The sequence below is a fragment of the Pseudophryne corroboree genome, chromosome 1 (genome assembly GCF_028390025.1).
Source record: "Pseudophryne corroboree isolate aPseCor3 chromosome 1, aPseCor3.hap2, whole genome shotgun sequence".
In the NCBI taxonomy this organism is placed as follows: domain Eukaryota; kingdom Metazoa; phylum Chordata; class Amphibia; order Anura; family Myobatrachidae; genus Pseudophryne; species Pseudophryne corroboree.
The window spans coordinates 47,099,083-47,112,507 of NC_086444.1; the positions used below are offsets into that span (position 1 = coordinate 47,099,083).

Genomic DNA, 13,425 nt, shown 5'->3' on the forward strand with positions numbered 1-13,425 from the left:
CGACCACTATAGGTCGACAGGGTTACTAGGTCGACATGTGCTAGGTCGACAGGTCAAAAGGTCGACATGATGTTTTTTTTTTGTGTGTGTTGTTTTCTTCGTAGAGTGACCGGGAACCCCAATTAGTGCACCGTGTTCGCTCGCCATGCTTCAGGCAAGATTACTGTTCCAATCGTAGTCCACGTGGATCATTAAGTATGAAAAAGTTCAAAAAAAGAAAAAAAATTGAAAAACTCATGTCGACTTTTTGACCTGTCGACCTAGCACATGTCGACCTAGAAACCCTGTAGACCTAGTGACTGTCGACCTAAACATTGTCGACCTAGACAGTGTCGATCTTCAGACCAGATCCCGTTGGATGACTCTGGTCACCCGTTTACACTGCCCCATTACCTTGTTCTTGGTACAACCCTGCTCGCTACCCAGGTTGGATTCCCGAGTCACTGGACCTGGGTTATTTTTTGCAGACCCTTTTCCATTGAGCCTCAGCCCGTGACGGCCCGGCAATAACACGGGTTATTGCGGTGGTGTAAAAGGGGTATTATCTTATAATAATAAGAGCTATTTTCCCTGCATGTGGACAGGCCTTACAAGAATGTACCAGAAGTGACTTGGCATTATTAATGATTTATTATTATCTAATAATTAAGCTTGCGAGCAGGGCCTTCCTACCTCTAGGTCTGTCTGCTATTACCCAGTTTTGTTCTATTACATTGTTTCCAATTGTAACGTGAAACAGAATATGCCGCGCTCTAAGAAACCGTCAGTAATAATTCTCCTTACACGCCTCTCCGTCTACTCCATAGCGATTCGGTACGCAAGTTATATAGAACTGACTCACTTTACCGGATCTTGGATGCACCAACTGGAAGAAAAAAAACACCTATAGAGTTTTTAAAACACTGAAAAATATAAAAAATAAAAAAACAGACAAATATTCCACCAGAACCAGTTGCGTTTCTCTCCTTGTCCCGGTATAACTGGGAAATAGTTTCAGAGAATTGTGGTTACACATCAGACGCAATGAAATCACTTGGAAGTAGAGTTGCAAATTCTTTACCATGGGGAGAGATGAGAAAACATTTTGGTGAGTTTATATGAGGAGACGGTGTGCCGGGAGCCCTCCCCTAAAAGTGGCCTGATGCTTAGGAAGGGGAAGGTGGGGGAAAGAGGTGTTTGTAAGCCCTGCCCCTTTCATGGGTTACTATAGTTCACTCCATTCATTCTGCAGAACCCGTGGATTACGCTCTGCAGATTAATTCCTTCTGAAAACCTATTATTTCTATACAGTCACAGGGTTTAATGTACACACGGAATAAAGCCGGTAACTCAAGACATGTTTTATCTTTGTGAGATTACAGCTAGCGCACATAAGGCATGAGGTTATTATTATTAATGACATTATGCCTACTTAGTGAACTCAGTGAATTTAGTTTAATGCCTGTAGGCAGAATTATAAAGTCTTGGCTTGAACTTGTAGTTCTACAACGGGCTGTATTTGTGGGAGTAGGGGTGGTTAGCACTGTAAGCATAAGGATATAGGGATCTATTCAGACCCGGACGCAGATGCGCGTCTGTACGCAGTGGTTGCATCCAGAGGGTCTGCGCATGTGCACTGGCCGCAGAAAGCGTGCGCAACCCTTCACTGTGCGGCGAAGGGTGCGAGCGCATAGTGTTTGACCACGGCGGACGTTCAGGGGGTGGCGTTGTGGGGGCATGGTGGGCAAAACGGGGATGTTTTGTAACAGCCACTCCGAGAATGGCGCCGGACCGATGGGGTCAATCTCTAATCAATGCATTCACAATTAAAGTGCAAACCATTACGGTGGGAGTGACACACACATGCTGGAAGGCTCCCAGCATATTAGCAGGTGGACGCAGATCTTGCTGCTCCATTTCTGGAAAAAAAAAACCCATAATGCGATCCTGACCTCACAGAGCTTACATTCTAAACTTAGAGATGAGAGGAAAAGAGTAATTTGCTATTTGTGTCTATAGGGCGCAACTATGGTTCCATTATCTCCGCAGGGGTCTTCTTAAAACTTAATGAGCTCCTAAGGCCTCATACCAACTGGCATTCATTTATCTTTCTCGCGCTTTTGACGATAGTACAACGCATGTAAACAGGCCCTGGAAATAGAACCCATTCTTTTCATTGTCACTATACCCACTCGAGTTTTTTTTCCACTAGTGTTCTATTCACTGTGTTTGCACCAAGATAACAAAACATGGGAGAACCTACATTATTATTATTATTATTATTTATTAACAGTATTATAGCGCTAGCATATTCCATTGTGCTTTACGTGGGATTGGCCAGTGACCTTATAATGCGACAATCGGGTGCAAACTACAAGACCAATGTTTGCATTCGCTGCATTACCAGTGGGGTTTGATTTACACCAAAAAGAACAAAAGTCCCAATGATGCATTTACGTTTCCAGAACTACAATACTAGATATTTATGATAACAATGCAGCTTGATGAATGTTAAGTGAAGGGGTGGGGGGGGGCAGTTGTTTTAAAGAGTACATCTATGTAGCTTGTGCAAGATAAGGCTACAATTCCAAAAGCTAGACTGTTTCCCCCTGCTGGGTGCCCATCTGGGTGTCCCATTATAGTGCACAGAGCAGCAGCCTGTGTTTCTCTGGATTGGATGACATACAGAAGCAGAAGGAAGACTGCTGAGCTCAGGGAGATGGGTCTCTGGCCAACAGTGGGATTGTGCACCCTGCAGCAGCAGGAAAGAGACATACATAGGATAGATCCCTGCCCAAGGCTGATGTCACTGCACTCCTACAGGGAAGGGGGGGGGGGGTCTTTGGTTGCTGGGCATGGGATGAGCAGAGCTGTCTGGGTGGAATAACACAGTGAGAACATGTGAGCACATAGTTTCCAGTCCCAGCAGACAAGGCTGCATTGTCTGGGCTGTCAGACCCCACTAGGTTCCTGCAGGCCAGGAGGTGTGAGCGTTCCATTGACAAGGGCGTGCCCTGGGCGTAGGAGAGGTGTGACCAATCAGAGAGCCGGGATCGGAGTGTATGCAAATCTTCCAGCGTATCTGGCCACCGTCACGTGACTGGCACTGGAGCTTTAACTAGCGCAAGTCCCAGCAGCCGGGTGTCATTCATTCCAAGCGCGTCTGCTTGTTACATTGTATCCAGGCGGCTGGTGCTAACATTGTATCCACCGCTGCTAAGTCACTACTTACCGCCAGCAACAGCGCAAAAAGAGAGATCCTGGGGGAAAAGTAACATATAAATATATAATAATAATATAAAATTACACTAGAGGAAAAGTCATCACACTGTCACCTGGAGAGTCCCCAGCAATGCGCACCTTCCTTGGGATTGCTTGGATATACTTGGTGTTTGCTCTTTCTTATGGAGAAGCTTCCCTGCTGACTGAGGAGGGGCTGCTGAAAGGTAAAGAGCTGATGATGAGTGGCTGCTGGTGTATTTGGTGTGTGATCACCTGGGGGGGGAGGACTGACCCCCCTCCCTGCCAGGCGCTGTTAGGGGTGCAGTGAATGAATGGTACACGTGGCTGTCTGAGGATCCCTGGTGTTTGTGGGGTTGGGTTCAGCCGTCACTGTCCTTTGTGGCTCTTCCACATAATAAATACTGAATTGCTGGGGGTTATTTGTGTGGATTATTGGGAGGGTGGATTGTTTGTAAATATGGATTTTGGATGATTGGGGGATCAGGTGATAATGTAGGCTGATCAGTGTTACTGTTTTTCCCTAGTTGCAGACACAACTTTATTTAATGTACTTTAACTTTCCTTGCATTATTAATGAACTTCCAGTACTGACCATCTATAACTGTACAGCACATGCTGATTGTACACTTCTGCCTTCCAGCCATGGAATACTGCAAACAATCGGCCTGTGACTTTATTATTGTATAACATGGTGGTGGGCAGCCTCTGAGGCCCTAGTGCAATCTGCCATAGAGACTCCAGAGAATAGGGGTTACAGTGTGTCCTGATGGCTGTGCTCGTGTTCTGCATAATGAGACATCTGCTTGTCATGCTGCAACAATGGGGCGTTCTGCCTGCACCTGTAATACACAGGACACGCTGGCATTCAGCCATTCACAAGTATGCCACCAATGTGCTGCGAAACCATGCCTGTTTTATAAGATATTTGTATGTATGTGTAATATATAAATATATATATATATATATATATATATATATAATTAGTGTATTTATTAATAATAATAATATTTTATTTTTTTGTCAAGATTATCTGGTGGGTACAGTTTTAGTACCAAATTAATGTCATGAAACCAGTTCAGACTTTATTTCCAAAAATGTGGTTGAAATGCTGGATCCATAATTAAAGACATTGTTTAATATGCTGTTCTTCTAATAAGCAGTATTATTAAGTCACATGGTTACTGTAACCGGTGGGTAATTTCTTGCGCTCACTGGCTTGGTTCCTGTAATTACTGGTTGTATTGTCTGTAGTGAAGCTGATCTTGTGGGTGTGTGTTACAGTATATACAATATAAGCTTTGATTTGCCGCCAGTTAGAACTGAGAATAATTTACTCCAGCTGCAGTACCCATTCTCTTCCTCTAGGGTGCAGTATATCTGTTTGAATTCAAGTACCTGCTTTGAGTTAATGTGTGCCCCTGTCTTAGCTCTTTTTTTTTTTTTTCTTTTAATGCAAACGGTTATGTTCCTAGTTAAACATTCTCTGTCATTCAGGAACACAGCCAGAGACCAGAACCCTGCGGAACTACAAGTTTCAGCCTGCCCTGCCTGTGTATGCCTATTTCTGATTAGCAGCTGCTGCAACTTGATAGTGTTTTTTTTTTTTTGTCCAACTTTTTAAATGATTATTTAGTTGGCAGAATCATGCATTTATCTTCTAATTCCTTGCTTGCAGATGACACAATTGCCAACTTATTGATGGAGGCAGATGCTGATTTGACTCCAAAGAAACCTCATATTCAGTTTAATGCCCTCTTCTCTGCTAATCCTGATGAAGGGTGTTACCTGAATCCGGAAGAAGACGAATGCCTTCAGAACTGCGGCTACAACTCCTCAGCGAAGACGTTTATAGTCATCCATGGGTGGACAGTAAGTACCTGATGTGTAACACAGTAATGTATCAGTAAGCTGTGCAGATAAGAACTCGGGTGGGTGTGTGTGTGTGTGTGTGTGTGTGTGTGGGGGCAGGGTTGGACTGGCCCACAGGGGTACAGGGGAAACCACCGGTGGGCCCTACGGCCTGGGGGTCCACACCATCCTCTAGGGATCAGGTTCCAGACTGTGCTGCTACTAATCTAGTACATTATCTTGCATGCACTACAGTATTTACTGTATATACTTATCTAGGGGACCAACACTTGCAAAATGGTTAGGCAAACCAATATGGTGGCTGGGCACACCCGCTCTAGAGACTGGCCACACCCCTAAACGTGGGACCCTACCACTGAATTCCCCCGGTGGGCCCTACATTCCCCAGTCCGACACTGGGTGGGGGAGTGGGTGGTGGAAATTGCTCCTATTTCTTCAGAAGAGACCTAACACGGATCGGTTGCTAAACCCACATTCTCGCCTCCTCAGATGAGTGGCCTGTTTGAGAGCTGGTTGCATAAGTTGGTGGCCGCCCTACAACAGAGGGAGAGAGACGCAAACATCATAGTGGTGGATTGGATGCCGCTGGCCTTTCAGCTCTACCCGGACGCCGTGAATCACACAAAGCTGGTTGGGAAGGAAACTGCTGTTCTAATGGACTGGTTACAGGTGAGATGGTCTAATCCCACGCAGATGCTGCTCTGAAACGGACTGGTGTAAGATCTGCTGTTGGCGCACGTACCGTGATAGTGGGCGACTCCGGTCGATCATTTAATCTACATTATTTGGCTTACATTTAAAATATCCACCTTAGCACAAACGTGACTGTACTGTGTTTTGGTTTTCGTAGGAGAAAGCGAATATGTCCCTTCAAAACGTCCATCTCATCGGCTACAGTCTTGGCGCGCACGCTGCCGGTTTTGCAGGAAATTACGTTAGTGGAACGGTCGGTCGTATCACAGGTATGTAAGAGTCTGCCGCCAAAATCAGTGCTCCAACATTGTATCTTGTGAGTGTGACATCGTGATGGAGATGGATCAGAGCTTGGGAGAGAGAGAAAGTACCAACCAATCAGCTGCCATGTTACAGATTGGGCCTATGTGTTAAGACTTGGAGAGAGATAAAGTGAATGATGTAAAGTACCAGCCAATGGGCTCCTAACTTCCATGTTACAGGCTGTGTTTTTAAAATCACAGGAGTTGATTGCTTGTACTTTATCTCTCTCCAAGGCTCAGTACATAGACCCCTGGGTTTGAAAAAAAATTACAACCAGCTCTTAACGGTCATTTTTCAAACACAGCCTGTAACATGGTACTTTATCTCTCTCCACGCTTTGATACATAGGCCCAGATTTATTAAGCCTTTGAGAGTGAGAAGTTGCACGCCAATAAAGTACTAACCAATCAGCTCCTAACTGCCATGTTACAGGCTGTGTTTGAAAAATGACAGTTGGGAGCTGATTGGTTGGCACTTTATCACCATGCTATTTATCACTCTCCAAGGCTTGATAAATCTGGATCATAATACCTGTAATGTCTCTAGCCTTTTGTAACTACTTTTAGTTAGCCTCCCAGAATCCTTAGGGGCAGTTGGCTAGTTGCCCATGTGTCTGGTTTGATTAGGAACATTGGTCCATTCCCTGAGACCATCTTCTCCTAACCTTGTCTTGCAGGTTTGGATCCAGCTGGACCAATGTTTGAAGGCGTAGAAGCTGAAAAGCGCCTTTCGCCAGATGACGCAGATTTCGTGGACGTCCTTCATACCTACACAAGAGAAGCGCTAGGCGTCAGCATCGGCATCCAGATGCCTATTGGCCATCTTGACATATATCCCAATGGTGGAGACGTCCAGCCAGGCTGCGGTTTAGCCGATGTCATAGGGGCGATTGCTTATGGCAGTAAGTCTGAGTTTTATTTTAATTACTTTACATTTGAAACTTTTATTCAAATTTTTTTACTTTTGTAAAATTGTATATACTGACCCCATTACTACCAAATACCCCCTCTACTGTGAATACCCCCATGTAGTAATAGGAACTTGGTGAGGAGTGGAGGTCGGGGACTGCTTGTACGTGACCTATACCTGTAGAACATTAAAGTGATCTACAAAACCTTACTTGGACAGCCCCCAAGTTTTCTTGGAACTGGTCATCTGGATAAACAGGACAGTGACCCTTCCCATCTATGTAACATGTGGCGGGAACTTGTGTAACCGTAGAGAACTTGCCTAATTTCCCCCACAAAGGACCTGAAGGCTGAAGCGTTTGGCTGTGATTGCTACGTTATCCACAGCAAGTCTTTTACCCCATAAGGATTGCTTGCGATGGAAAAAAATCCGTCATGTGACCTGTAGTATGGACCCCCCCCCCACCCGAATACTATTATACCTTACATAAAAGGTGAAATAGTTGTGGGAACCAATCACCTGTCCTCCCTGCTGTCTGAGTCGTGTAGGAATAAGATTTGTAACCAGTAAAAGGATTACTCTGGGATAACTAGTGGAAGTCTTGGACGAATTTTGTTGACTAGTTGTAATAGGCTGCATTCTTGTAACGACTGAGGGCCTAAATCAGACCTGATCGCAGCAGCAAATTTGTTCTCTAATGGGCAAAACCATGTGCACTGCAGGGGAGGCAGATGTAACATGTGCAGAGAGAGTTAGATATGTGTGGGTTATTTTGTTTCTGTGCAGGGTAAATACTGGCTGCTTTATTACACTGCAATTTAGATTTCAGTTTGAACACACCCCACCCAAATCTAACTCTCTGCACATGTTACATCTGCCCCACCTGCAGTGCACATGGTTTTGCCCATTAGAGAACAAATTTGCTGCTGCGATCAGGTCTGAATTAGACTCTGAATCAGCATAGCTTTCTCCACAGTTTTGTACACCATATTCCATCCCCAGATATTTTGTCCTCTCAGTTTGTCTACGCACCAATGTCATCAGTGTCACAATAGCAACTCACTTCTACTTTATTTAATCATTAAAATCTGAAAATAAAAAACCTCCAATACTTTGTAAGACCTGTCTGGCGGGAAAGCTGATGTGTGTCTGGTCCGTTCTAGGTATCGGGGAGGCCGTGAAGTGTGAACACGAGAGGTCTGTGCACCTGTTTGTGGATTCCCTCATTAACCAGGACAAGGAGAGCTTCGCTTTCCAATGCACTGACCCCAACCGCTTCAAGAAGGGGATCTGCCTGAGCTGCCGCAAGAACCGCTGCAACGCTATCGGGTACAACGCCAGGAAGAGCACCAGCAAAAGGAACAGCAAGATGTACCTGAAAACCAGAGCGCAGATGCCATACAAAGGTACGGGCATCAGTGAGGCTTCCCAGCACTTTGCTGGGTATTGTCCTACTCTACGTTCATCTCTGATATTTATGTCCCTCTTAGTAAGGTTTGGCCAGGCCATTGGTCTGTCATTAATACCATTCGTTGTCTCTTGTAGTTTACCATTACCAGCTGAAAATGCACATCTTCAATTACAAGAACGAGGAGGAATCCACAGAACCCACCTTCTCCGTCATTCTCGCTGGGACCATGAATGACTCCGTTCCTCTGCCTCTGGCCGTGTAAGTGCTGCATGGTGCGGGGACAGTATGGCGGTTGAAAGTTGCACTATGATTTTGCAGATGTCGCAAATTGTAGAAGTTTGGCATATTATTAATACTGTCAGGCATTCCCAACCTCTGACCCCAAGGCACAGTAACAGTCCAGGTTTTAGTGAAATCTATGTAGTCATGAATGTTAACTTGCTCTCTCTCCTCGGGCCCCCCCCCCCCCCACGCTCGCTCTCTCTCCTTGAGCCCTCCCCCCCGCTCGCTCTCTCTCCTTGAGCCCTCCCCCCCCCTCTCTCTCTCTCTCTCTCTCTCTCTCTCTCCTCGGGCCCCCCCCGCTCGCTCTCTCTCCTCGGGCCCCCCCCCGCTCGCTCTCTCTCCTCGGGCCCCCCCCCCCCCGCTCGCTCTCTCTCCTCGGGCCCCCCCCCGCTCGCTCTCTCTCTTCGGGCCCCCCCGCTCGCTCTCTCTCTTCGGGCCCCCCCCCCCGCTCGCTCTCTCTCTTCGGGCCCCCCCCCCCCGCTCGCTCTCTCTCTTCGGGCCCCCCCCCGCTCGCTCTCTCTTCGGGCCCCCCCCCGCTCGCTCTCTCTTCGGGCCCCCCCCCCCGCTCGCTCTCTCTTCGGGCCCCCCCCCCGCTCGCTCTCTCTCTTCGGGCCCCCCCCCCGCTCGCTCTCTCTCTTCGGGCCCCCCCCCGCTCGCTCTCTCTCTTCGGGCCCCCCCCGCTCGCTCTCTCTCTTCGGGCCCCCCCCCGCTCGCTCTCTCTCTTCGGGCCCCCCCCCGCTCGCTCTCTCTCTTCGGGCCCCCCCCCGCTCGCTCTCTCTCTCTTCGGGCCCCCCCGCTCGCTCTCTCTTCGGGCCCCCCCGCTCGCTCTCTCTCTTCGGGCCCCCCCGCTCGCTCTCTCTTCGGGCCCCCCCACTCGCGCTCTCTCCTTCCTCGGGCCCCCCCCCCACTCGCGCTCTCTCCTTCCTCGGGCCCCCCCCCCACTCGCGCTCTCTCCTCGGGGCCCCCCTTCCCGCTCTCTCTCTCTCCACTCTCTCGCTCCCTCCTCTCTCCTTGTGCCCCCCTCTTTCTTTCTCTCTCTCTCTCTCTCCTCGTGCCCCCCACCTCTCTCTCTCCTCGTGCCCCCGCCTCTCTCTCGCTCTCTCCTCGTGCCCCTCTGTCTCGCTCCCCCCCTCTTGCTCTCCCCCCTCTTGCTTTCCCCCCTCTCGCTCTCTCCTCGTTCCCCGCGCTCTCTTCTCTCCCCCTCCTCTCTCTCTCCCCCTCCTCTCTCTCTCTCTCTCTCTCTCTCTCTCTCCCCCTCCCTCCCTCTCTCTCTCTCTCTCTTCCCCCCCCCTCCCTCCATGAGTAATCCTCACCAGTCAACAAGTGTTGTCTGAGCCACAAAAAAAACAGCTTAACCGCTTTAAGATATATATATATATATATATATATATATATATATATATATATATATATATATATATATAATTTTCTTTTTTAAGAAAAAATACTATATGTGCCATGATTTGTTTATTTATTTGGTTTGTGAGTCTTAAGTTGAAGTGTCTTTAGATGGCACACATTGATAACTGTGTGTGTGGCACACACTCCTCACCCCTCGCTCTGACCTAGCACATTCAATTTTTCAGACCTGAGAAAATCGGATACAACTTCACAAACACTTTCCTGGTCTACACGGAGGAGGATATTGGGGCCCTCCTGTCCATTAAGCTGAAGTGGGAGGGATCGAAGCAGTCGTGGTATTCCTTCTGGAGCTCCATGCAGAGTTACTGGGCAGCCACCAACAAGAGTGACCAGGAGCTGCACATCCGCCGTATCCGCGTCAAGTCGGGAGAGAGCCAGCATAAGTAAGTGTTTCTTGTCCCGTCTGTGCCGAATACCTGACCAGCTCTCCCATCTGTGAACCTGCAGCCAGATCAGGGGCAGAAGTTTTGGGAATGCAGCGGATAAATTACTGAGGAACCATCTTCATCTGTCTCTGTTCTCCTCCCTAATGCCATCTGTGAATTTAGAGACTGCCCCCGTATGAATATTGGCACATAGCTGCTTACTGATTGGGGTATTGATACAGTTTAGGTGGGATGTCTTGCTATAGGACTTACAAGAAATCTGTTAGTGGTCATATTTTTAGACCTACTCATTTTTCCAATATTTGTGTTCTTGTAGGTTTACTTTTTGCCTGAAAAACTTTCATGCCAGTCGTATTGCTCCTGGCGAGGAATTGGTGTTCGACAAGTGTAAAGATGGCTGGGAAGTGAAACCGCGAAAAAGGTAAGCATTTAAAACGTTTTGTTTTGTTTTTTGGCTTTTGTACAGAGGTGTGTGTGTGTGTGTGTGGCGGTGGTTTAAAAAGTGGATGAGTAGAGTGCTAGCTCTGTGGGCCTACTTCAGACCTGATTGCAGCAGCAAAATTGTTCTCTAATGGGCAAAACCATGTGCACTGCAGGGGGCAGATATAACATGTGCAGAGAGATTTGGGTGGGGTGTGTTCAAACGGAAATCTGAATTGCAGAGTAAAAATAAAGCAGCCAGTATTTACCCTGCACAGAAACCATATAACCCACCCAAATCTAACTCTCTGCACATGTTACATCTGCCACACCTGCAGTGTACATGGTTTTGACTATTAGAGAACAATTTTGCTGCTGCGATCAGGTCTGAATTACGCCCTGTGGCCACCATGGATTGCTCAGCAATGGCATTTGTTCCTACTAACCTAATTGCCTACATTCAAATAAGCCCAGTAATGGCTGCTGCCAGTGTGTAGGAATTCGGTACTCCGTTCAGCTTCATCCATCATAATAAGTCACCAATTTGGTTTGCTTGGCTGCACGTTATGTTCTGTGCGCGGTGTTTTTTTTTTTTTTTTTTCAGTTTTAATTGCTGTAAAGATAAATATCTAATATGTTCTTTCTTTTTCTTTTTTTTTCCCCACCAGGGTGAACTTATAAGGCTATGGGTGGGTGACCAGTATGCACAGCCCTGGAAGAATGTTACAATGAAATAGAACGGTCTATGAAGCACTGAAAAAGTTTTGCTGCTTTTTTTTATTAAGAAAATTTAAAAAGATGTATGAATATAAAGTTTAACATTAACAGCTTGGTTGTCAGGCGGCCTCATGGACTCTTGCAGTTATCACAGGTGGCCCTTTTCCTTTTCATGAAACGGGCAATCTCATTGCACTCTAATAGAAGAAAAGTTTACATCTTATTCCCATAATTTAAGTGGCTTAACCCCCCCACCCCTTCTTGATCCTTGCTAAAAATGAAGTTTCACCTCCCAGACGACTATGCGGATAATTCAGTTTGTAACTTGCGTTGGGGCTGTGAACGGTTCCTTATGCGTTCTTCCTATATTCTTGCTGTTTCACCTTTTCTTCTTTTTGTACATGTCAGTCTAGAGATATATTTTTATACCGTGTGCGCTGTGGTGAAGTCTGTACAGTTTGTAAATACATTTTATTTATAATTTGCATTTGTATATGAAGATCAAGTTATCAGTATTTAATTTTGAAGGCTGACCAGCGACACTGCTGTCTACCCGCACCCTTTTATATGTTACGCTGTCCTTGGTTATTCCTGAAATGCTTGATTGATATAAATTGCTATTTGCCTTTTTGAAATGCTAATTTTTATTTATTATTTTGGTTGTCAAAGATGCTGCAACATAAATTAGATCAATCTGCCCTGAGGTCCCTCTCTACAACTAGCACCCTGCGGAACACTCCCGCTCCGACTACCCGCCTCAGTGGTAATGGGTGCGGACTGTTTGAGATAGCGCCGTTACTTTGCCGGAGTCGTATTTCATTCAGAATATGAGTTGTGCTTGTAACGTGTTGTACCATTTCCAATTCTGTGACTTTAACTATTGTACTGTGGCCTGAGATGCGTGCTAAGGGTAGCGCCAGACAGAAGAATAAACAGGGCTTGGATAAAATAGGCAGTGATCCCTAATATTATGCAATCTGTAAGGGCAAGGCGATTCAGAGGTTTGTAGTGTTGTGAATCCTATGATGCTTTACTGCAGTCCTTATTTGTGGTCAAGGCGGACTGCTCACCGCCGGGCGGAGGAAACACCAGTCCTCCTTGTACCTTTTTTACTGTAAATGTTTTTGTTTAATAGATAATAAATATTAATGATTACCCCCCCCCCCCCCAACACACACCCCTTTCTACATTCTCCTCATCACCCCAACATTCAAGGGTTAAAGGCAGCCATTCCAGCATGACATTTTCTCAAGTAGGTCGATTATATAGACCTCTGTTGTGAACTTAACTTATGATCTTTGTACCATGTGAGATATCTGTATATATAATGTATTTTGTATGCCGTGACTTATTTATTCAGAACCTGACTTTGTATTAACATGGCTCATTTCCATTAAAAAATAAAATAAAAATAGAACTGCTTATGCGTCTTGTATCACAGTGTGCTTGTGTGTTCCTCACTGATCAGTTACTTTACATTTTGAGTTTTTCCATCCGGGCGCAGCCCTTCCCCCTTCCTTGGTCAATGTTTATTTCCGCAACTCTGCAACTTTTTGGGTAAACTTCTCAACTTTGAGCACAGAGATAAGACCATCTATGACCATTACACCTTGCAATCTCAGACAAGCTGGGTATAGAATTATTGGGGAGCAATTAATAAAATATATATAATTATTATAATTTTTTTACAGAGATATAAAGACTCCTAAGCTAACTCTCCCATTGGTGGTGGGGTCCAATTCTCAGTGATTGGTGGCTCAAATTCTGTGACCACTATTGGAGGTGGGTTTA

The 13,425-nt window shown here is 46.2% G+C and overlaps 1 protein-coding gene across 1 annotated transcript; it reads left to right on the forward strand.

Annotated features, from left to right (window-relative positions):
• Positions 1-3,103: 3,103 nt before the first annotated feature.
• On the forward strand, positions 3,104-13,051 carry LIPG (lipase G, endothelial type). The gene is made up of 10 exons (XM_063959198.1): positions 3,104-3,425; positions 4,898-5,091; positions 5,581-5,760; positions 5,942-6,053; positions 6,764-6,988; positions 8,160-8,402; positions 8,542-8,665; positions 10,276-10,494; positions 10,814-10,918; positions 11,586-13,051. Exons 1-10 carry the CDS (start codon positions 3,332-3,334, stop codon positions 11,596-11,598), a joined length of 1,509 nt encoding a protein of 502 aa, XP_063815268.1. The 5' UTR covers positions 3,104-3,331; the 3' UTR covers positions 11,599-13,051.
• The last annotated feature ends 374 nt before the right edge of the window (positions 13,052-13,425 follow it).